General features: G+C 36.9%; 1 protein-coding gene across 9 annotated transcripts in view; it reads left to right on the top strand.

Moving 5' to 3' along the window:
• Positions 1-24,035, top strand: part of PREPL (prolyl endopeptidase like) — a 38,249-nt gene that overhangs the window by 8,834 nt on the left and 5,380 nt on the right. For 5 of the 9 annotated variants that reach the window (XM_086327163.1, XM_086327168.1, XM_086327166.1 and 2 more), the window contains 10 exons: positions 3,265-3,387; positions 4,758-4,824; positions 6,695-6,901; positions 8,586-8,721; positions 10,975-11,191; positions 11,814-11,999; positions 16,997-17,194; positions 19,403-19,578; positions 20,890-21,106; positions 23,874-24,023. In XM_086327163.1, the coding sequence (XP_086183289.1) occupies positions 3,265-3,387; positions 4,758-4,824; positions 6,695-6,901; positions 8,586-8,721; positions 10,975-11,191; positions 11,814-11,999; positions 16,997-17,194; positions 19,403-19,578; positions 20,890-21,106; positions 23,874-24,023 (1,677 nt within the window). The remainder of the gene's footprint in view (positions 1-3,264; positions 3,388-4,757; positions 4,825-6,694; positions 6,902-8,585; positions 8,722-10,974; positions 11,192-11,813; positions 12,000-16,996; positions 17,195-19,402; positions 19,579-20,889; positions 21,107-23,873; positions 24,024-24,035) is intronic. The other 4 variants (XM_086327165.1, XM_086327171.1, XM_086327170.1 and 1 more) reach the window with 1 other exon arrangement.

Consider the following 24,035-nt stretch of genomic DNA (forward strand, 5'->3'; position numbering starts at 1 on the left):
ATTGCATTATTTCAGGGGACTCATAAAGTCAGCTTGTCCCACTGTTCATATGCTAAGCTTAATAATTTCAATAAAGGTGATAATTGCTAGTTCTCTCCATTGTTAAGGGGCCATTATTCCCTTTGCAATTACTAAGTAGAATGTAGGGTAATACTTTGTGCAAATATTTTACGACCCAGTATCATTTCACCTAATGAGTTTAATAACCACGGATAATCTTTACCCTAATCACTTGTTTCAGTGGGGGTTGCTAATGTTTTTCTATTTCTGTTATTCTTTCTACATTTATTAGCTAGTATTATTCTGTAAAAAAGTTTTCCCCCTTTTTTAGTCTTTTTATTTTTTTTAGTTTGGTGTGTGTTTTGTTTTTTACTTCTTTTTAAATTATTGTGAGTTTTTAAAGTAATCAATTACAGTCATTACTATTTTTGATGCTCAAACTGCCCTAAATGTGGCTAGCAGGAACCCCCTCAAACTGGCCCTTGTGTTCTTTTCACACATCTCCATAAGCCTTTGAACACTTCTTGCTTTCTAACACAAAACGTCCTAAGCCTACTTTTTACTCTCCCTGTCCCAGACTTGGAATTAGCCATTTACTAATGGCACCATCTTTACTCAAAGCTGCCCAGTGTTCTTCTGTTGTGTGATTTTTCTGTCTTTAGAGTTCAATGATGTTGCTCTAATAAAGTTTACATATTCCATTTTTCTATCTTAAGGGTTTTCATTACTAAAATGGTTTTGTAGTAGGCCACCCAGAAGATGAGGAAGACTGGTTCTTTTTTCCATTAATAAAGTGACACTGTACATGTAAGCTCTTAAAATTTAAAGTTAAAGCTCTCCTCATCTCAGCTCCATTAGGCAGTTTATGCCCTTAAAACCAATGAACTATTAATGTATTAAGATGCTTGGCTAAGATCGATAGGTTTGGCTGCATACCCTAATGATAATGCTAGCTAGCATTGAAATGAAAGCTTGGAACATCCAGTGAGTATTGTTGAGGACAGAACTTAAACCAAAACCAACTTGGAGTACTTTGTGAATATTATATAAAATCTCAGTTTCCCTGGGAGTATTTCCTTTTGAGGAATCATTTACAAAATGCTTGAACTCTACTTCTACTTTATTAAGGCAGTTCAAAATCCTGTTGATTTCAGGGTTTTTGGTTCAGATAAACTCAACTGGATTTGTGACACAGAAAAAAAATTAAGACTGTAAGGTAAGTGTAGGAGGATAGGTATTGGGCCCAGCCCTGTTGCCTTTAGTCCTGCATTAACCACGGCTCTCAATAAGAAAGAACCAGTGTTGAAAAGTGGCAGAGCTCAGCTCCTGGTCTGGGATGTGCTGGGGGCTGCAAGGTACTCTCTTTGTAGCTCTCCTGACTCTAATTCTAATAGGAATTAACAGAACAGATAAGCATATATCTGGAAATAAAAAATCAGCTCCTATACCTCATGTGAAGAGTTAACTCATTGGAAAAGACCCCGATGCTGGGAGGGATTGGGGGCAGGAGGAGAAGGGGACGACAGAGGATGAGATGGCTGGATGGCATCACCAACTCGATGGACATGAGTTTGGGTGAACTTCGGGAGTTGGTGATAGACAGGGAGGCCTGGTGTGCTGTGATTCATGGGTTCGCAAAGAGTCGGACACGACTGAGTGACTGAACTAACTAATCACTAAGTTATAGTTTCAAGAAAGATTTCTAGTGATCTGTTTCATGCTCTAGGTGATAATAGGAAATTATTGGTATAGATATTTTGTCTCACTAAAGATCAACACTAGATTTTGTAGAGATACTTTAAAAAAAAAAAAAGTAAACATATGAGCCTCTAGTATTTGAGCTTGGTACTCAAGCACATTAATTATATTATTGAAGTAGAGAGTAAATAACTCAGGTAACGATCATTATGGCTAGTGTGAATCTAATCCAAATCATAAAGCATCCCAAAAAGTCTTAAAACTTTGTGAAAATGGTTAATTTTCCATTTAATTTGCTTTGGTGATTTTTCTGTTTTATTCTTTAATTTTAGATTATACTCTTTGTGATATAGACTCTTTGTGATATAGACTATATCACTTACATTCGCTACACTGTTGGTAAAGTGTCATGGACACACTTGTGCAATACATATCAACCAGCTGTTGGAGGTCCTTACCAAAGGCTTAGTGCCCCTCTGGCACAAATCACTGTACAGTTGTCATCTTTGGCAGAAAGGTGACATTGAAAATCTTGGCTAAAATTCTTTTCCTTAAGCAAGGCAAACCCATGGTGTATTGAATTATTGAACCCTTTTTTTAATTTGAGAATTGAGATTTTTGCCTAACCCAAATGTTAATAATTCATATGGTATTTATGTGTTCAGCAGACATCAACTTAAGCTCTTAGCTTATTAGGGACTCCTAATAAGACAAAGAGTGCTTTATTTAGCTTTCACCTGTATCTCTACCCACTGGTTTTCCATTATTTTTCCTTATTCTTCCTTTTTTAAGATGAATATATTATCTTGTTCCTTATCTCAAAAGAGAAGTTCTGTTTTATAAAGCCTTAATTCACCACTTGATCTGATAAACAGTTCTATTTGGAGGATTCCTTATCCCCACAAGAGAAGAAAATTACAGCCAGTGAAGATAGAAAGTAACGAAAACTTCTTATCATGACTCTTGCTGTGAATAAAATAATAATGAACATTTATTGATAATGTTAATGTCTTCCTCTGCCTTCGACTTTTTTCTCGTTTTAGGAGGTACTTTATAAAATTCATCAGACTTCTGCTTCTCACACCTGGCTATTAAGTGTGTTTAAGTGTTCACAGGATTTCATTTATTGCTTTCCCATAGTATTTCTGAATACTCCTCAGCACTTCTTAGTACCTCTGCCTCTTCAGGACTTACACATTTAAAGTAATGTGTGCATGTGCGCTCAGTCGTGTCCAACTCTTTGCGACCCCATGGACTGTAGCCGGCCAGGCTCCTCTGTCTATGGAATTTCCCAGCCAAGAATACTGGAGTGGGTTGCCATTTCCTTCTGTAGTCATTAAGTATCAACCTCATTTTCTTTCTTTACATTTTTAAATGAAAAAGAGGAAATGACTTATTAAACTTATGAAACAATATTTAATAAGATCTGTGAAATGCAGTTTATTTCATAGGTATACATCTAATGTTGTATTTGCACGAGAAGGAAATAAGAATTATCTTTAAAAGGTGAAAGTTTTTTTTTCCTAATTGAAATATTATGATCATACGGATAAAACTTTTTTCCAGAATTTTCTGTCTAGTAAACAGGAAAACGAAAAACCCCTTTCAGAAAACATGGATGCGTTTGAAAAAGTGAGAGCAAAATTAGAAACACAGCCACAAGAAGAATACGAAATCATCAATGCAGAGGTAAGATATCTTATCTCTATTTTTTTAAACCTTATATTACCAGTTGGGATACAAATGAAATACCTTATGGTTTTTTTTTTAATTAATACCTTATGATTTATAATGTTTATGATTTATAAACATAAGCCCACATCCAAATTAGACTGATTTTGGCCTTTAATATGTGCTGAAAAACTTAAAGAACAAAGAATAAGCTAATTATGATCCTTTAAATAAATTGTAAAGATCAAAGCCAAGATGAATTTCCAAGCATATTATATTAATTTTGGTTTTTGGAAACAACCAATTCTGCTTTTAAATTTTTTTAAATAATTCTAGTGAGAAGTTAAAGTGAAATTAAGTCAGTGCTTCATTGTTTGAAAAGTATTTGATTGTTCTAGCTATACTTTTTTTTTTAATAAAAGAAAATTCACTTTGAACAGTTTAATACCATGAAAGCCAAGTATTTGCTTGACCATTTTGTGTTTACCACACTCATAAATATTCAGTTGAAACTGACTGAACATACATGTTGAATTTTTTTTTTTTGAAAAATTTTTTGATAAGAATGGAAAACAGAACCACAGCTTATGAGTGAAAATTACATGCATAGTAGAATGAAAATAGCAATACAGTCCACGGAGGTACAGAGAGCCTGACATGACTTAGCGGCTGAACAACAAAGAATCAGGAATTCCAGATTCAAATCACACCATTAACTAGCAGGTAGAAAATGTCTTAAGCTACCTAATATCATATCAGTCAGTCAGTTGCATTTAGTATGTAGGAATTAGACAAGAGCATGATTCATGTATTGGTAATGGTCTTTCTCTCTCTCAAATTGCCTTTATCTGTCACCTCTACAGAGGGTAAGATGCTTTGTGTAAAATCAGATCAAACCATGAACAGTTGGAAGTGACAGCATATTTTAGAGGAAAGAATCTCAGAAAGGTATTGACTGGGTTTTCAGCCTAGTCTTAAGTCATGGTTTTCACATCTGCATAATTTTGGTTTATCTTAATGATGCCACTTGATCTCTGTTAATTGTCAGATGTTCCAAAAATAAAGCTAACGTGGTTCGTACATTCATGAGAACTGACATAGGTTTTGTTTTGCCTTCTCTTTGTTGTTTCTTTCATTTATGTATTAGAAATGCCTCCAATGATTATAAACATATGAACACCATATCTTGATCACTATATTGTATATTTGTATCCATTTAATATTTTTTCTATGTTCATTCATAGACTTCAGCAGGTCTGCTTTTATAAAAGATCTCATTTCTTCATCTTGAATAGTCAGACCATTAAACAATTAATTAAATTGTGTTTAAACTGGTGGATAAATGATTGTTATTATTAAATAAATTATTTGTTTCTTTATATTGTCAGATTAAACATGGTGGTTTTGTTTATTATCAAGAGGGCTGCTGCTTGGTTCGTTCCAAAGATGAAGAAGGTACCGTACAGTTTTCCTTTTTAAGAAACACTTGATTTTTCTGATTTCACATTTTTCATGAGAAATTTGGTATTGATTTTTTTAATTTGTATTTTCTGTTGCAGTATAGTTGATTTACAGTTATTAGTCTCATATATACTGTAAAGTGATTCAGTTACACACATACATATGTCCATTCTTCAGATTCTTTTCCCATATAGGTTATTACAACATATTGAGTAGAGTTCCCTGTGCTGTACATTAGGTCCTTGTTGATTATCTGTTTTATATATAGTAGTGTATATGTTAATCCCAAACTCCTAATTTATCCCTCCCCTCTACATTTCCCCTTTGGTGTGGTAAATTTGTCTTCAAAGTCTGTGAGTGTGTTTATCTTTTGCAAATAAGTTTCTTTGTATCATTTTTTTTTAGATTCCACATATTAAGTGATATAATATGAAACTTCTCTTTTTCTATCTGACTGACTTAGTATGACAATCTTTAGGTCCTTCCATGTCGCTGCAAATGGCATTGTGTCATTCTTTTTGGTGGCCAAGTAATATTCCATTGTGTATCTATATCTGTACATCTTTATCCATTCCTCTGTCACTGGCCATTTAGGTTTCTTTGAGTCTCGGGTATTATAAAGAGCACTGCAGTGAACACGGGTTCATGTATCTTTTTGAATTATGGTTTTCTCTGGATATATGCCCAAGAGGATTGCTGGATCATATGGTAGTTCTGTTTTTTGTTTTTTAAGGAACCTCCGTTCTGTTCTCTGTAGTGGTTGTACCAATTTACATTCCCATGAACAGTGTAGGAGGGTTCCTTTTTCTCCACACACCTTCCAGCATTTATTGTTTGTTCAGGCCCCCACTGGCTTTCAAAGCCAAATGCTCTGGAGGCTCCTTCCAATGCCAACCTCTCAGGCTGGGGAGCCTGCCATGGGACTTGGAACACTCACTCCTGTGGGAGAGCCTTTGTAATATAATTATTTTTCCAGTTTGTGGCTTGCCCACCCAGTGGTTGGGATTTGATTTTATCATGAAAGCGTTCCCCCACCCCCACCCGACTGTCTCATTGTAGCTTCTTCTTTGTCTTTGGATATAAAGTATGCTTTTTTGATAGGTTCCAGTCTTTTTAGTCAGTGGTTGTTCAACAGTTAGTTGTGATTTGGTGTTTTCTTGAGAGGAAGTGAACTCAAGTCCTTCTCCTACTCTATCTTGTCAGAAATTAAGGGCTGCTTTTAGTTTGTATGCTCGCTGCTTCTTCCCTAACATATGTGGCCCTTATCCCCTTGATATGGGGTGTGCTGGTCCGTGTGTACTCCCAGGACAGAAGGGCCAGTGATTGGTACCTACTCACCCCCTGTACATGCTGCCTGAAAGGCTGGTATTGGTTTTCAAAGATATAAAAAATAGGTTTTGATTTTTATCTTTATTTTAAATGACTAGCTTTTAATATCTGGGTTTGCCTAAGCTAGAATTAATACTTAACTCTCAGAAGCTTTGGCAGAGAGAATGGAGGTGAGAACCAGCATTTTTTGAGCATCTACCAAATCCCAGTTACTATGCTAGGCACAACATAGATTACTCAGTGTCACTTACAGTTTCTTACTTTTCTAAAAGGTTCTATATGGTCTATAAATATTAGACTAACTGTATCAAGTAACATCACATAGGCTGATGCATAGAGTAATACTGAATAGGATATTGTAATATTAAATAACAAATGCCATTTTCTACACACATCAAGCTACTGTCAATGCTGAAGGAAGCCATAATGTAGCATCTTAAAGAAGGGGAATGCTACTCTAAAACACTGAAATATAGTGTAAAAAATTGTAAGTATATCTTATGGAATTATCTCGTCTACTTTTTTCTTTATGCAGCAGACAATGATAACTATGAAGTTTTGTTCAATTTGGAGGAACTTAAATTAGAGCAGCCCTTCATTGACTGTATCAGAGTTGCTCCTGATGAAAAATATGTAGCTGCCAAGATAAGAACTGAGGATTCTGAAGCATCTACCTGTATAGTTGTGAAGCTCAGTGATCAGCCTGTAATGGAAGCTTCTTTCCCAAACGTGTCTAGTTTTGGTAAGACACCAACTAAAACATTGAAAAGGCAACAGCAAGAGAATTGTCTACACTTTTGAGACACTTTTATTTGCCCACATGAATGAATCAGAAGATGAATGCCTGATCTGTTTATCCCTGTGGACTCCATACCTTCCTCTGTGCCTCTTAACCAGGAGACCTTCCCTTCTTGAGTTAAATATCCAAATTCATGTCCATGTTTTTAAAAGTATTATAATCAGAGTCTAGGTTGCACAGTGCATGTTAATGTATCAGTAATATATATCAGGGCATGCATGCTAAGTCACTTCAGTCATGTCCAACTCTTTGCAACCCTGTAGACTGTAGCCCACCAGGCTCCTTATCAGTAATGTGTCAGTAATAATATTCTTTGCTATTACTTAGAGTACATGTTTGCATATAAATTACATCTTAATATTTTATTCAACTTTAGGCTGGGGTATTTTTTTAATTTCACATCATCTTGTCCAGCCATTGTAGCAGATTGCCCTGGGGTCTCTACCAAGGAACTCTAGAACAAGATGAATTTACTTTTTGTTTGTTTTTTCAACCACACACCTTGCGGGATCTTAGTTCCCTGACTAGGGATTGAACCGCACCCTGGCAGTGAAAGCGCCGAGTCCTAATGACTGGATGACCAGGGGATTCCCTGAACTTATTCATCATTAAAGTTATGATATTTTTACCAATACAGCCAACTTTAAATTTTATCATTTATCACTGTGTGATTACATATACAGACTTTATCCTCCCTTTCATTTTCTGCCATAAATTTCCCCATTGTTTAGTAAAGAAATGCTTTTACAATGAGTTAAAATTATATCCTATCGAATTTTTTCTAAGACATACCTCTTGTACATTTTAACCTCTAAAATCAGAATGCATATAACAATGATGTCTTTCAGTCACTGTCAGCCAGGTGGCAGTCATGACGTAATTGTATGAATACTTTAATTTACAGCTTCTGGTAGGATCTAGAAAACACCAGCATGTGACTGATTCGTGTTGTTATATAGCAGAAACCAACACAAAATTATAAAGCAATTTTCCACCAATTAAAAAAATAAGATTTTTTGTTTAAAGCTTAGTTTGAGATAAACTGTCACTTGAAAACATACAAAAACATTTAGGCATGAGAGGAAGTGATCCAGTATTTCTGCAAACTTAAATATGGGCTTCCCAGGTGTCTCAGATGGTAAAGAAACCACCTGCAGTGCGAGAGACCTGGGTTTGATCCCTGAGTTGGGAAGATCCCCTGGAGGAAGACAGGACAACCCACTCCAGTATTCTTGTCTGGAGAATCCCATGGACAGAGGAGCCTGGTAGGCTGTAGTCCATGGGGTTACAAAGAGTCGGACACGACCAAATGTCTAAGCACAAGAGCGTGAAATTTAAACATAATCGATCTGCTGAAAGCAGTCTACCAAAGTCTTTCCTAAATATTGAATGTTCAACTCTTATTTAGAAACTTGAGTGCCTTGAAACTGATAACTACAAAACTTAGAATTGATGTAGTAGTATCTTTTTCTTTGGAAATACAGGGTTAGATATAATCAAACCTGTGTTAGATTGCCAGAGATAAACTTACACATCTCTTCTGTTTGACACTCAGAATGCACTGTGCCTTTTTCTTTTTAACTATAAATAGGTGGCTATGTATAATTCTTTAATTATTTTCTTTTAGAATGGGTAAAAGATGAAGAAGATGAAGATGTTTTATTCTACACCTTCCAGAGGAACCTTCGCTGTCATGATGTATATCGAGCCACTTTTGGTGATAACAAACGTAATGAACGTTTTTACACAGAAAAAGACCCAAGGTACTAGAACAATTCAATTAAGGCTTTATTTTCAGCGTATTTCTCTGGTTATCTAAAGTGCTGCTCTTGGTTGAGTTAAAACATTGATTTTGGCTGGAATCAGATATAATAAGGCTAAGGTGAGCAAAGCATTCTTTTATAAGTGATTTAGATTCAAAATTGGAAACTAGTTATATTCAAACTTCAGAGTGAACACAGATATATCATTAGACTATAGGTGCTGAATTACTAACATCCTCTCTGTACTGACACGAGAAGAGTTCTTAGTTTAACACTTAAATAGCATTGCCATGCAGCACTTATGAACCTCTTGTAGGCCATAACTAGATTAACCATATCAGTTACACAGTATTCACTACTTATTTCATGTAGATTATCTAAAATTTAAATTGCTTTGCTTTGAGCCATGATATACTTTGGTCTTTAAATTTTACTTTCCCCAATAATCTGGTAATTCCTCCTTAAAGCTAATTCTTTTTGCTTCAGGACTTATACCTCATATTACCACTTAACCAGGCTGGGAAGGAAATGATAATAAATTTATCTGGCAAAGTTCCTTAACTCTTACCCAGATGTACTTTTCCAAATGATTTATAAGAAACAAATTATTTCTTAACACCAGGGTCCTGTCACCTTATACATCATTTAACAGTATGATTTGGACAATGTCTCAACAGATTTTGCAAGACGAAAAAAAATGAGCTTTAAAAACCAATCTATGAGTGTAAAATTGATACCCCAAACAAGAAAATTAACCCTTCACTTAATAAAATCTCAGACATGACAAGAACCTTAAAGAAAATCTTGTACAACCCCAAGTTCATATAAAGAACTTGAGGCCTGGAGAAATTACTCTTTTATTTATAATTAGTTCTAATTACAAATTTTATTTATAATTAGTTCTAATTATAGATAAATATAAATAATTATAATTATTTATAATTAGTTCTAATTATAGAACTAATACTCTTGATCCAGTAACACTGTCACTGCATTTTTTTCTGATGAGTCTATTAATGAGAATTTACTAGAACTATTCCTATGATCCCACTATTTTATGTGTCATTTGTCAAGATTGTCTTTTAGAAATGACAGTTTACCCTAGTAATTTATTACATTATACCAATGACTTTGATTATAGACTATTCTCTGTCTTGCAACTAAAACTTACCATCTGTCTTTATATTTCTTAGTATTTTCAGTATAAATTACTTTTATAATAAGGAAATGTAGATGCAATATTTAAAGGCATCCAGTGTGTCAATATGAATTAGTAGCTCTTGGGATAGTCTTTGATTTATGGAGTCATAAAAATACTCTTAATCATTAAAATAGTATTTCTATTACTAAGAATTTATCCTAAGGAAATAATTATAAAAGTTATGGAGAAGGAAACTATCTTCATGATATGTTCCCTTTTATATTTATTACAATGAAATAGCTAAGTTTTTAAGAATTATGATAATTCAACTTAATAATAGGATATTAGGAAGCCATTAAAAATAATGATCATAAACTGTATAACTAATGTGGGGAAAGATGATAATATGTGTAGTAAGAAATGCAGAACCCAAAATTGCATCTCTATTTTAATTATAACTATTTAAAGACATGTATAAAATACAGATAAGCCCTGGAAGGAAAAACAGAAAGATTAAACTTTAAAAAATGTGTTAGTTTAGTGAGATTGTGAGGGTTTTTATTCCTGTTACTTGTTTTGTTATAAAAACTGGGAGAGTAGGAAAAAAGGATATCCAACATGCATTCAAAGGAAAACCAAAGAAAACTCTGTCTCTTTTCTTCCCTACAATTACATATCTTCTCCAGGAAGTTTATTTCCTCTTCTCAGCAAAAACCCCTGTAATCTATTAATGTAATTGAGTGTTAAATGATATCTGTAGTTTACCTTGAAATGCATTTTTTTTTAAAGATGGATTGCAAGCTACATAAATATGTGATAAAGGAAATACAGCAAAATGTTAGCAGGTATAGAATCTTGGTGGTGGGTTTTAAAAAATATTCATAATAAAATGTTAGAGAAAAATTATTTTGAATGCCTTTGCAGAGGAAATGAGAAAACATAATAGCCAGTTTTTACAAGCAGTATTTCACTAAGGAGTTTTTCTTTTCTGTGTGCATTAGAAATTAATATATATACTCAATACCAGTGAGAAATTGTCATTAGCAATGATAGCTTACATTTGAAATTTATTGGATTTTTCCTCTCTCGCTCCCTCTCTTTTTTCTGCATAGTTTTTTTGTCTTCCTTTATCTTACAAAAGACAGTCGTTTTCTCACCATGAATATCATGAGCAAGACCACTTCTGAGGTGTGGTTGATAGATGGCCTGAGCCCTTGGGACCCACCAGTACTTATCCAGAAGCGAATCCATGGGGTCCTTTACTATGTGGAACATAGAGATGATGAGTTATACATTCTCACTAACGTTGGCGAGCCTACAGAATTCAAGGTAAATCCTGTATTTTCGTGGTTCCCATTTAGGCTGTTAGGAAGTGTTACAGTAATATCAACATTTCTTGCTCTAAGAGTTTATTGTTTCATAAGATTTGGGTCATTAAAAACTGATGTGTATAACCAATCCCTCATTTCTCTTCCCTCAGAGCTAATATACCTCTTCATATTTTGCTATACCCAAAAAGGTTAGCAAAGGAAAATATTCCCTATCCTAAATAATATTAGTCATCAAAGCCAAACTTAGTGGCTTAACAAACTTTTCAAACTTTTATAAACAAGGTTTTGAGATCAGTTTGGACTGATCTCAGGCAGTTCCTCTGCTGGTCTCAGCTAGGCTCAGTGATGGCCCCAACAGTCAAGGAGCCGAGGTCTCACTGAGGCCCCACTGGCTCTCGGTGCTTGACCATCAGCTAAGCACTGCATCATACCCACCCAGCAGGCTAGCCAGGGCTCATTCATAAGGTGATGTTCACACTTAACCCTGATGCAGAGTTAAGTTCCTTCAGGTCTTCATAAACAGTGCAGACTAATAAGGGCTGGTTTTCAGTGGTTTCATCTCTGGATGCTGTAGTCATCATTTCTCATACCTAGATCTCTTCTAATTTTGTTCCACACAGCTAATGAGAACAGCAGCTGATACCCCTGCTATTATGAATTGGGATTTGTTTTTCACGATGAAGAGAAATACCAAAGTTGTAGACTTGGACATGTTTAAGGATCATTGTGTTCTCTTCCTGAAGCATAGCAATTTACTTTATGTTAACGTGATTGGTCTGGCTGACGATTCAGTTCGGTCTCTAAAGGTATGTTTAATTTTCAAAAGATAATACTGTTAAATCAGAATAATGCCGTATTAACATCAAATTTTGAATAACAGCAATGTACTTTTTCTTAGAAATTAAATAGAATTTAGTATAGTGGGTCTTCATCAGGTTTAGGAGGTTTATTTTGGAATTACTTTTAGAAGTCTTTGCTTTTAGTGCACTGAAAAATCCTGCTGTATAGGATGAACTTCAGAAGTAGAGTTAAGTGCCATTGTATTTCTCTTGCTACATATCTCTGTATCATGTATCTCTACAACCTTAGATATAGTCATAACTCAGGCCAGCTTGGCAGCTGGAGCCTAACCACTACCTCCTTCTCCCATCCCAGATAGTTATCATGCCTCTGGTGTTTCTGCTACAGTGTTTCGGCCACACTTGTTTGTGTCTGTTTCATCTCTTTGCCAATTTTATAAAACTGTGAATGGTAACATTATCGCCCAGTTTTACAGCAGCATTAATATGTGAATTAAGGTAACATGCACTAAAGGGAAGAAGAGAGGCCTCTGTTTTGCTTGGTGTGGAAAGAGTTGTATGACCAGCAAACAGGCCATTTGTATCTCCCTATCTATAATATTATGACAATTTTTGCTAAAATGCAATTCAAGTAAATTCACTGGATATGTATTAAATTTTTATGTGCAGAGTTCTGTATTGGGCTCTCTGGAATGGAAAGATAGTAGGTCAAAATACCTGGCCTTAGGAGAATACCATTTATCATGAGATTAGACTTGTACACAAAGATTAAGTATAGGATAGGTTTAAATAAGTGGCATCAAAAACATAAAATGTGCCATGAGGCCCGGAGGGCCCAAGAAAACTTTAGGGGGTAGTAGAATTTGAGATAACCAAAGAAGATAGATAGGGTTTTGTTGGGTAGGGAAAGGAATAGTATTCTATGATGAGAAAGTCCATCAAATGAAGCTCTAAGCTGGAGAAGTTAGGAAAATATTCAGGAAACTGCTAATAAATCACTTTTATTTAAGCAGAACAAATTAGTAGGGGATGAAGCTACGATTTGACATTCTTTGACTGTCAACGTGATGAATTTATGCGTAAATTAAGAAGAGGGGAAATTTTGAAGTTTGAAGGCAGGGGAATAATTTAAGGAGTCATACTATACTTCACAAGGTTATCTGGCAGCCTTGTTAGAGTACACCGAAGCACCAAGAGATGAGGGGTATGGAGGTTAGTTTTGAGATTGTTATAGTGGCATAGAAATCTAGACTAGAGATCTCTTCAAGAAAATTAGAGATACCAAGGAAACATTTCATGCAAAAACGGGCACAATAAAGGACAGAAACAGTATGGACCTAACAGAAGCAGAAGATATTAAGACGAGGTGGCAAGAATACACAGAAGAACTATACAAGAAAGATCTTAATGACCCAGATAACCACAATGGTGTGATCACTCACCTAGAGCCAGACATCCTGGAATGTGAAATCAAGTGGGCCTTAGGAAGCATCACTACGAACAAAGCCAGTGGAAGTGATGGAATTCCAGTTGAGCTATTTCAAATCATGGAAGATGATGCTGGTGAAGTGCTGCACTCAGTATGCCAGCAAATCTGGAAAACTCAGCAGTGGCCACAGGACTGGAAAAGGTCAGTTTTCATTCCATTCCCAAAGAAGGGCAATGCCAAAGAATGTTCAAACTACCGCACAATTGCATTCATTTCACATGCTAGTGAAGTAATGATCAAATTCTCCAAGCTAGATTTCAACAGGATGTGAACTGAGAACTTCCAAATATTCAAGTTGGATTCAGAAAAGGCAGAGGAACCAGAGATCAAATTGCCAACATCTGACGGATCATAGAAAAAGCAAGAGAGTCCCAGAAAAACATCTGCTTCATTGACTGTGCTAAAGCCTTTGACTGTGTGGATCACAACAAACTGTGGAAAATTCTTAAAGAGATGGAAATACCAGACCACCTTATCCTGCCTCCTGAGAAACCTGTATGCAGGTCAAGAAGCAACAGAACCAGACATGGAACAATAGATTAGTTCTGAATTGGGAAAGGAATACATCAAAACTGTATATTGTCACCCTGCTTATTTAACTTTTTTGAGAGTACATCATGCGAAATGTCAGGCTAGATGAAACACAAGCTGGAATCAAGGTTGCCGGGGGAAATATCAATGACCTCAGATACGCAGATGACACCACCTTTATGGCAGAAAGCGAAGAAGAACTAAAGAGCCTCTTGATGAAGGTGAAAGATGAGAGTGAAAAAGCTGGCTTACAACTCAACATTCAAAAAAAAAGATCATGGCATCCAGTCCCATCAGTTCAGTTCAGTTCAGTCGCTCAGTCGTGTCTGACTCTTTGCAACCCCATGAATTGCAGCACGCCAGGCCTCCCTGTCCATCACCAACTCCCGGAGTTCACCCAGACTCACATCCATCAAGTCAGTGATGCCATCCAGCCATCTCATCCTCTGTCGTCCCCTTCTCCTTCTGCCCCCAATCCCTCCCAGCATCAGCGTCTTTTCCAATGAGTCAACTCTTCGCATGAGGTGGCCAAAGTACTGGAGTTTCAGCTTTAGCATCATTCCTTCCAAAGAAATCCCAGGGCTGATCTTCAGAATGGACTGGTTGGATCTCCTTGCAGTCCAAGGGACTTCAAGAGTCTTCTCCAACACCACAGTTCAAAAGCATCAATTCTTCGGCGCTCAGCCTTTTTCACAGTCCAACTCTCACATCCATATGTGACCACAGGAAAAACCATAGCCTTGACTAGACGAACCTTTGTTGGCAAAGTAATGTCTCTGCTTTTGAATATGCTATCTAGGTTGGTCATAACTTTCCTTCCAAGGAGTAAGTGTCTTTTAATTTCATGGCTGCAGTCACCATCTGCAGTGATTTTGGAGCCCAGAAAAATAAAGTCTGACACTGTTTCCACTGTTTACCATATATTTCCCATGAAGTGATGGGACCAGATGGCATATATATGGGGAAACAATGTAAACAGTGAGAGACTTTATTTTCCTGGGCTCCAAAATCACTGTGGATGGTGACTGCAGCCATGAAATTAAAAGATGCTTGCTCCTTGGAAGAAAAGCTTGACAAACTTAGTGTATTAAAAAGCAGAGACATTACTTTGCCAATAAAGGTCTGGATAGTCAAAGTTATGGTTTTTCCAGTAGTCATGTATGAATGTGAAAGTTGGACCATAAAGAAGGCTGAGTGCAGAAAAATTGATGCTTTTGAACTGTGGTGTTGGAGAAGACTTTTGAGAGTCCGTTGAACTGCAAGGAGATCCTACCAGTCCATCCTAAAGGAAATCAATTCTGAATATTCATTGGAGGGACTGATGCTGAAGCTGAAGCTCCAGTACTTTGGCCACCTGATATGAAGAACTGACTCATTGGAAAAGAATTTGATGCTGGGAAAGTTTGAAGGCAGGAGGAAAAGGGGACCATGGAGGATGAGATGATTGGATGGCATCACTGATTCAATAGACATGAGTTTGAGCAAGCTCCGGGAGATGGTGAAGGACAGGGAAGCCTGGCGTGCCACAGTCCATGAGGTCGCAAAGAGTCGGACATGACTGAGCTACCAAACAACATCTAGTAAGTAAGTGAAGTCACTCAGTCGTGTCCGACTCTTTGCAACCCCATAGACTGTAGCCTACCAGGCTCTTCCATGCATTGGATTTTCCAGGCAAGAGTACTGGAGTGGGTTGCCATTTCCTTCTCCAGAAATAAATAAGAAAGAATGAGAACCTAAATAAAACGGCCAGAATTTTCTATCTACTTCATGAAGTCAAATTATCAAACGTAATGTCTGGTGTCTTAAAAGGCTGTATAAATGTTCTAAAACAAAAATGATTTTTAACTTTCATGATTACATTTTTCTTTCTAGTTATGGTTGTATACATTATAAATAGATAATATTTAAATAAACAAATTATCCTTGAAAATAATCCACAGTCTGAAGCGAATAAATTAGGGACTCTTCTAGAAAGACAATGCAAATATATGTCTGTAGTGCTTGACAGCAGTGGATTCTTTGGATTAATTACAAGAAATTTTCTCTGTGAACCTAAGCTCTTTGACCATAGTTTCTACAGGTTAAATATACACTCTTTATGCACACATCCCCCATCTATCCTCTCTGAATAGTGCCCACCAGTGACGTTGCTGTGCCAAGACCTCTGATTTTCTAAGGAATTTGCTCTTTCTACAATTACTCAGGAAAAGAAAGGCAATTTTCTTTGAAATATTCTGACTCTCAGTGCCATTTCTAACATACCGTCAGCCTGCTTACTAGAGTTCTTTTAAAAGGTGGAAGAGGGATGTTAGTGGAAGGCTTGAGGCTGGACCCTGCTGCTCGGAGAGAATAAATTTTGATTTCTTTTCCTTTTTTCTCAAAGTTAACAATCTTAATCATAATAGCAGTGAGTCTCTCAGAGTAGGTGTGCGGGAAAGGTTTTGTTCTGCACAATGGTTAGCCTGGGGGCTAAAGTTAAAAACAAATTGTAAATGCTTTAGTGCTGCTGAGCTAGTTCGTAGTCCTGGAATAATGACTGTCGTCCCTGGGGCGGTCCAGGCAGTGGAGTGAGGGCTGCTGGGTAAATTACTAAACCCACAAGTGAGAGATCTCATGTTCTATGAGAAGAGAGACCTTGAAGATATCTTTGGGTTCTGGAATTCCTACTTGACTGGCTGTTATTCTTAATCTTTTTGTTGTTTCATTGCCCAAGTTTATATATCCCCAGATAAGCTTTTTTTATTAAAGGAGATTTTAAGTCACTCTAGAATCATGATAAACCATTTTCCTGTACTTTTTTCTTATTTTTATTGGTCATTATTTTTTTTGTTGTACTGAAGTAATCCTTAAATGAGGCATTAGATGAAAGTGGATAAAAATAAATTTGATATCTACATCATCTTGTTTGGAGCAGACCCAGAAATTTAATTAATAATACTTAGTGTCTCAATAAAGAGTACAGCTAACTGTTCCATTTCTTTAGCTCCCGCCTTGGGCCTGTGGATTCATAATAGATACAAATTCAGACCCAAAGAACTGCCCCTTTCAGCTGTGTTCTCCAATACGTCCCCCGAAATATTATACATACAAGTTTGCAGAAGGCAAACTGTTTGAGGAAACTGGGCATGAAGACCCAATAACAAAGACTAGTCGTGTTTTACGTATGGAAGCCAAAAGCAAGGTAAGTCTTTGTGATCCTCACTGTCAGCCCCACCATTTACTGAAAAGATTCTGTTTGTTAATTATTAATGCCCCGATGAGACTACATTATCACCGTTTAGTAAAGTGGATCTCACATTCCACTGCAAGACTCAAATCATTTTAGGAAGTAAATGGACTTTTCTTTAAACTTGAATACTCATGCAATTTTTTAAACATGGATTAGAAAATTTATAACGAGCGTACGTGCTAAGTCACTTCAGTCATGTTGAACTCTTTGCAGCCGTATGGACTGTGGCCCACCAAGCTCCTCTGTCCATGGCATTCTCCAGGTAAGAATGCTGGAGTGGGTTGCCATGCCCTCCTCCAGGAGATCTTCCCTCCTCCAGGGATTGAACCCATGTCTCTTACATCTCCTGCATTGACAGGTGGGTTCTTTACCACTAGCACCACCTGAAAAGCCCTTTAACCAGCTTAGCAAGCCCTTGATATTGTGTATTGTGTATATTTAAATATTAAAAGTTGATTTAAAAAAAAAATAGTTTGTGTGTCATTATGGCAAAAATTTTGAAGGTAATAAGCAATTAGAGTGAAGCAAACTAAGCTAGTCCCTGCCCTTGTGGATATTAAATCTAGTGGGGAAGATGCAAGATTTTGAAGAAGTAATTACTAATGTACTGATTGCTGCAAAGGAAGATGTACTGAGGACAGTGGAAACATATGGTAAAAGGAACTTACCTCATCTGCAGAAATGGGGAAAGCTTCTCTGAGGAAGTATTGTCTCTAGAATGATCAAGAGTTAAGCTAGGGGGCTACCCTGGTGGCTCAGTGGTAAAGAATGCACCAGTCAATGCATGAGACACAGGTTCGATCCCTGGTCCAGGAATATCCCACATGCCACAGAGCAGCCAAGCCCATGTGCCACAACTGTTGAGCCTGTGCTCCACACCAAGAGGAGCCACCACAGTGAGAAGCCTGCATTTCGCAACTAGAGAGTAGCCCCCGCTCCCCGCAACTAGAGAAAAGCCCACACAGCAGTGGAGACCCAGCACAGCCAAAAATAAGTAAATAAAATTATTTTTTAAAAAGAGTTAAGCTACAGGGACTTGCCTGGTGGTCCACTGGTTGAGATTCCACCTTCCAATGCACGGGACTTGGGTTTGATCTCTGGTCAGGAACTGAGATCCTACATGCAGTGGGGCAACCAAGCCCGCATGCCACAGGGAAGACCAGCGCAACCAAAAAAGAAACAGTTACGCTAGAAAGGGGGAAGGATTATTTTACAGAAATTCACCTATATCTCTTTATAACAATGAATCTTACTGAGAGGTAAAAATTCATTTACACTGTTGTAACAAGTTGAGTATAATAATGAGGGGAAGAGTTCTTCCTTATTTGATAACACAGTAGTGCCCCAAAGTGAAGTTTTCAAAATGAGAGTGAAAAAAATATAGAGTGGCCTAGTTATATTATTTTCCTTATGTAAAATAGTGCTTTTTCCTTAGTTTCTGTAAGCAGGGTGACAACCAACATTTCTACCCTTTTTCTATGAAAGGAAGATCAGGTATAGTTCATACTATCTTAATTTTATCTGTCCGGAGAACTACACTGAGGTACAGTTGTTTGACTTAAAAATAATTTAGATGTTAAAATTTATAAAACCTGAACCACTTTGAAAGATTTTCAGAATAAAGTTAAATAGGTCGATGAAGAGGATGTGAGTGGGTGTTAGGTTAGAAGAGATTTCAGGTTTTAGTGACTGAGAATTCTGACAGTTGAGTGCCAACAATGGAGTTGTTTAAACTTCTTTAGTTAATGTATTTGTATATATTCAAAGATAGGAAATGCCCATATGTTACCTGAGGTATAGGAAGAATACTATGCTAATATATGTAACCTTGATAGTTACTTTGGTTTGTCCTGAAAGAAAAAATATAGTTAAACTGAGTAGTGAAGAACTCGTTATAAAGTTACTTAACTGTCATGAAAAGCTACATTTAATAAACCATTTTTAAGCCAGGGTCTTACTTACTATCTTTTCTAGTTACTCTAATATTGTGTCAGCAGAGTAGCTGAAAATTAAGGACCCTGATGGGCTTTGAGAGACCATAACTCTTTTGTCTTAATTAAGTGAAGTTGCTGCTCAACATCAATAAGCATCACATAAAATTGGGGATAAAAAACTGTTTCAAAAGACTTCTTTACCTGCATAATACATCTTCATTTCCAGGATGGAAAATTAGTGCCAATGACCGTTTTCCATAAAACGGATTCTGAGGACTTGCAGAAGAAACCTCTCCTGGTACAAGTGTATGGAGCTTATGGAATGGATTTGAAAATGAATTTCAGGCCTGAAAGGCGGGTGTTGGTGGACGATGGCTGGATATTAGCATATTGTCATGTTCGGTGAGTCATGTTTTGTGTGGCATATGAGGGCTGGAGCATCATCACATGTCCAGAATAACAAGATGCTGGGGAGCGAACATTGATTTGCTCATTTGTACTCCTAAACCTGTGCTAGTGGAACCTGGTTCACTAGCAGAACCCTGGGTCTGGGATTATTTAATCCCAGGAGCAAAAGGGTATCTTTTTAGGATTTTATACCAGATTTTTAGAATTTTTAGAATAGATAAACCAGTCTCTGTGCTTAGCTACATTATTGTTTCCATTTCATTCTCCTGAGTTTGGATTTTTCTAAAATAGCTTCTTAAGATGGACTCTCTTTTTTCCACTCTAATTTCTGTATTATTTTGCTGATTTCAAGACACAAAAGTATTTTGTTTCTGTTTGAATCCTTTACCACTTTCCCATCTCCACAATAAAATCCAAATCCTCCATATTAACATCCTAATGATATGGCTTATCCTCATAGTGGCTTCTGTCAGCACTCCCCAAATACACCCTCCTCTCCAGCCATGTACATCCTACACATGCAGCCTTTGCCACATCATTTGAAATGACAGCCTCTGTGACCTTCCACATGCTGTGTCTCGATGCCTTCCCTTTCTTTTCGTTGTTGATCGGTTTCTCCATCGTGTCCGACTCTTTGTGACCCCATGGACTGCAGCACGCCAGGCTTCCCTGTCCTTCACTGTCTCCCAGAGTTTGCTCAGACTCATGTCCATTGAGTCCATGATGCCATCCCTTTCTTTGCCCTTCTGGGAACTCACATTCTTCCTTCAAGACTCAGCTTAGGTATCATCTCCTTAAAGCACTCATGTTCCTGACTCACATATATAGACAGGTGGATAGTCTCTGCTCTGGTTCTGCTTCTGTTATAGCAGTGACTGTGTTGCTTGGTAGCTGTTTTTCCCCAAAAAATTATGACCTCCAGGACAGAGGATTTCTACTTGTTTATATTTTTAAGGCCTGCATTTAGCATAATGCCTGGTAAATAGCAAGCAGGCACTCAAAGCATATTTGTTGAATCAAGTTTTGATTGTCTACAACAGGGTTGGCAAACTTTTTCTCTGAAGAACTAAATAGTAAACATTTTAAGTTTTGCAGGCTACATATGATCTCCACTGCATATTCCTGGTTGATATTTATTTTTTTCCCCAACCTTTAATTTAAAAATATAAAAATCCTTCTTAGCTCAAGGCCCATATAAAAAACAGGCCTCTGGGCAAATTTAGCCCAGAGGCTATAGTTTGCTGACCCTGACCTATATCATTAATATTTTTTCCCCACTAAAACTTTCTTGCCCTTTAATTTCAGGGGAGGTGGTGAGTTAGGCCTCCAGTGGCACGCTGATGGCCGGCTAACTAAAAAACTCAATGGTCTTGCTGACTTAGAAGCTTGCATTAAGACGCTTCATGACCAAGGCTTTTCTCAGCCAAGTCTAACAGCCCTGACTGCTTTCAGTGCTGGAGGGGTGCTTGTGGGAGCATTGTGTAATTCTAGCCCAGAACTGCTGAGAGCTGTGACTTTGGAGGTGAGTACTCTGTCTCTACTGTTTACCGAATAGGGAGGTGTGAAATAATAGATGCTCTAAGAAAAATTTCCTGTTCCAGTTTTACCATCGCAGAGAAGTATAGCAGAGCTTTTAAATTTTAAACAGAGAATTGTAGCTATGGGAGAACTTCCTGATAGTATTCTTTATTGATTTTTAAGGATTTCCACTAAAGGATATTAGTGGCTATTCTCATTGATCATTTTATATCTGTAAGAGCATTTAGAGTTGGTGGAAAAGCGGCAAAGCGTATATGACACCCAGATCTAGGAAGTCAAGCCGAGCACACTGACTCTTGAATGTGTGAAATCCTTTGGCTCTATTGGCATCAACATTTCAGTCCTGGATTTAGGGACTCTTTATTTTCAGATATTCCATTCTTATTAGTGGTCTTTAGGAGTAGTTTTTCTGTACTTCGGTTGAAATACTTTGACCTGTTCTGGAAAGGCTCTATATAGTCTTTTGCTGGTGTCCAAAATTATGAAATTATAGCAGCTCATTCACTTCTACCATTCTCCTGCTTCCTGGTTAGTGTAGGGTCAGAGGACGTTTTCCTGTTCCCTTCTAGGTTCTTCTGGGTGGTCTAAGAATTAAATTGATATAAGGCAGATTAACAGAAGAAAATGAAACAAAAGTTTAGTGACATGTATACATGGGAGAGACCCAGGAAAACTGAGTGACTCACCACAATGACCAGAGCTCTCACCTTAAATACTGTCTTCAGCTAAAGGTGAAAGAGGATGCTGGAGATACTGATTTGGGACTTCAGGGGATAGAAGGCAATTCATGTGGAGATGGAAAAGTGAAAGTCTGATAAATGTTTGTTAGTGGAGACGAGGGAACACAGAGTGGACTCTGGTCTCTAAGCGTTTCCCCAGCACATGTCATCCATATTTATTATCTGGTGATATTCCTGTAATAGGCCCTCTGTCTAAATTCTTCAGGCAGTTAGAGAAGAGGTCAAAGTTTCTTTCTGAGACTTTTTGGACCTTGATTATTTTCAGCTTAAAATAATCTCGGGGTGGCAAATTTTGTTCTTCTGCAGTAGATAACTCTAGAAGATAATTAGGATAGAGAAATTATTTTCAGGGTTTTTTTATTTTAATTTTGAGGGTGTGGGGTATACTGTAGGCTTGTATGAAGTAAATAAGTGTTAAATAATCTTACCCTATAAATCTGTTTTTAATAGAAATATTAAGTGTAGAAGGGAAGAAACTCCATGCAAAAAGATAATAATGGCAGAATTATAAAGAAAATGTGACTAACTTCTGACTTTGAGAAATTACTTTGACTTTAGAAGTCAGAAAGGAAATCATCAGAAATGTGTGTATAAGGATATTTACCCCACATTGCTTGTAACCTGTCACTCTTGAGGCAAAGTTGGGACGGGACCTATCTGGCATTTAGCATCTCTACAGTGAGAGGCAGCCGGTGTCATAAGGTTAGGGATACTCTAAATGCAAAAAAGGAGCTAAGTCAAAGATATTAGGCAGACAAAAAGAATTGTGTTTGCCCAATGTACTTGCTTAATGTTAATAGAAAACAAAGCTGAAAAACAGGTTATCAGAAGATTATAATGGCTTCATGAACAAAGCAGCTGCCATTTCTTTTAACACTGGTTATAAGCCAATGAGTGATTTTCTTTTTCAACTTGGATATTTTTCAGATTTTCTTCTTTAGCATTTATTACCTTTTTATAATGTAATGTGTCCAGCTGAGTTTATTCATGTGTTCTGGGAGTTTTATTTTTAATTATGGTAAAATAACATAAAGTTTATCATCGTAACCATTTTTAAGTGTGTACATTTCAGTAGTGTTAAGTACATTCACATTGTTGTACAGTCAGTTTCTATAACTGATCTTGCAAACCTGAAACTCTGTACCCATTAAGTAGCAACTCTCCAACTCCCCCTTCCCCTAGCCTCTGGTAACCACCATTCTAGTTTTCTTTGAATTTGACTACACTAAGGTACCTCCTGTATAAATGGAATCATAAAATATAGTATGATTATAGTATATATATTATATAGTATATATATAGTATAGTATGAATCATACAAGTATAGTATACTTGTAAACATACCTCTTTACAAGTGGTTTATTTTTACTTAGATAATTTCCTTAAGGTCCACTGTGCTGTAGCAAGTGTCTTTCTTTTTAAGGTTGAATTTCATTGTATCATTGCATTTATATTTTGCTTATCCATCCATCATCTATCAGTGGACCCTCGGGTTACTTCCAGTATTGCTGTGAACAGGGGTGTACTCTTCAAGACCCTGGTTTAATTTCCTTTGGATGCACACCTAGGAATAGAATTGCTGGAGCATGTGGCAATTCTGAGTTTAATTTTTTGAGAAACCAATATACTGTGCGCCATTTTACATCCCCACTAACAGTGCACAAGTGTTCCCATTTCTCCACGTCATTGCCAACACTTTTTTTTATAGAGCCTAGTGGATGTAAGGTGGCAGCACTTACTATATGAAAAAAGAAAACTAAAAGCAAAAATTGTGAAATGGGAAGATAAACCTTTTGTCATTCAAGGAGTCTGAATACCTTAAAAGCCAGTTACAGATCTCAGGCCCTGGTTACAGATGGGTAATTAATCTGGCTCCTGGGAATGTACATTGCTGCTTGAGCTCTGTTCTCTCATGCCAGCATGTATGTTCATAAAGTATAGTATTTATCTGAAACCCATTTTACCATTTTACTAACTGAAGTTTACGTCTCTCTGACTTTTTTTTTAAAGGCACCTTTCTTGGATGTTCTCAACACCATGATGGACACGACACTTCCTCTGACATTAGAAGAATTAGAAGAATGGGGGAATCCTTCATCTGATGAAAAACACAAGAACTACATAAAACGTTACTGTCCCTGTCAAAATATTAAACCTCAGGTAGTGAAAGGC

Source organism: Bos grunniens, chromosome 11, assembly GCF_055505025.1.
Source record: "Bos grunniens cultivar Pamir isolate PY7600 chromosome 11, Bosgru_T2T1.0, whole genome shotgun sequence".
Classification (NCBI taxonomy): Eukaryota; Metazoa; Chordata; class Mammalia; order Artiodactyla; family Bovidae; genus Bos; species Bos grunniens.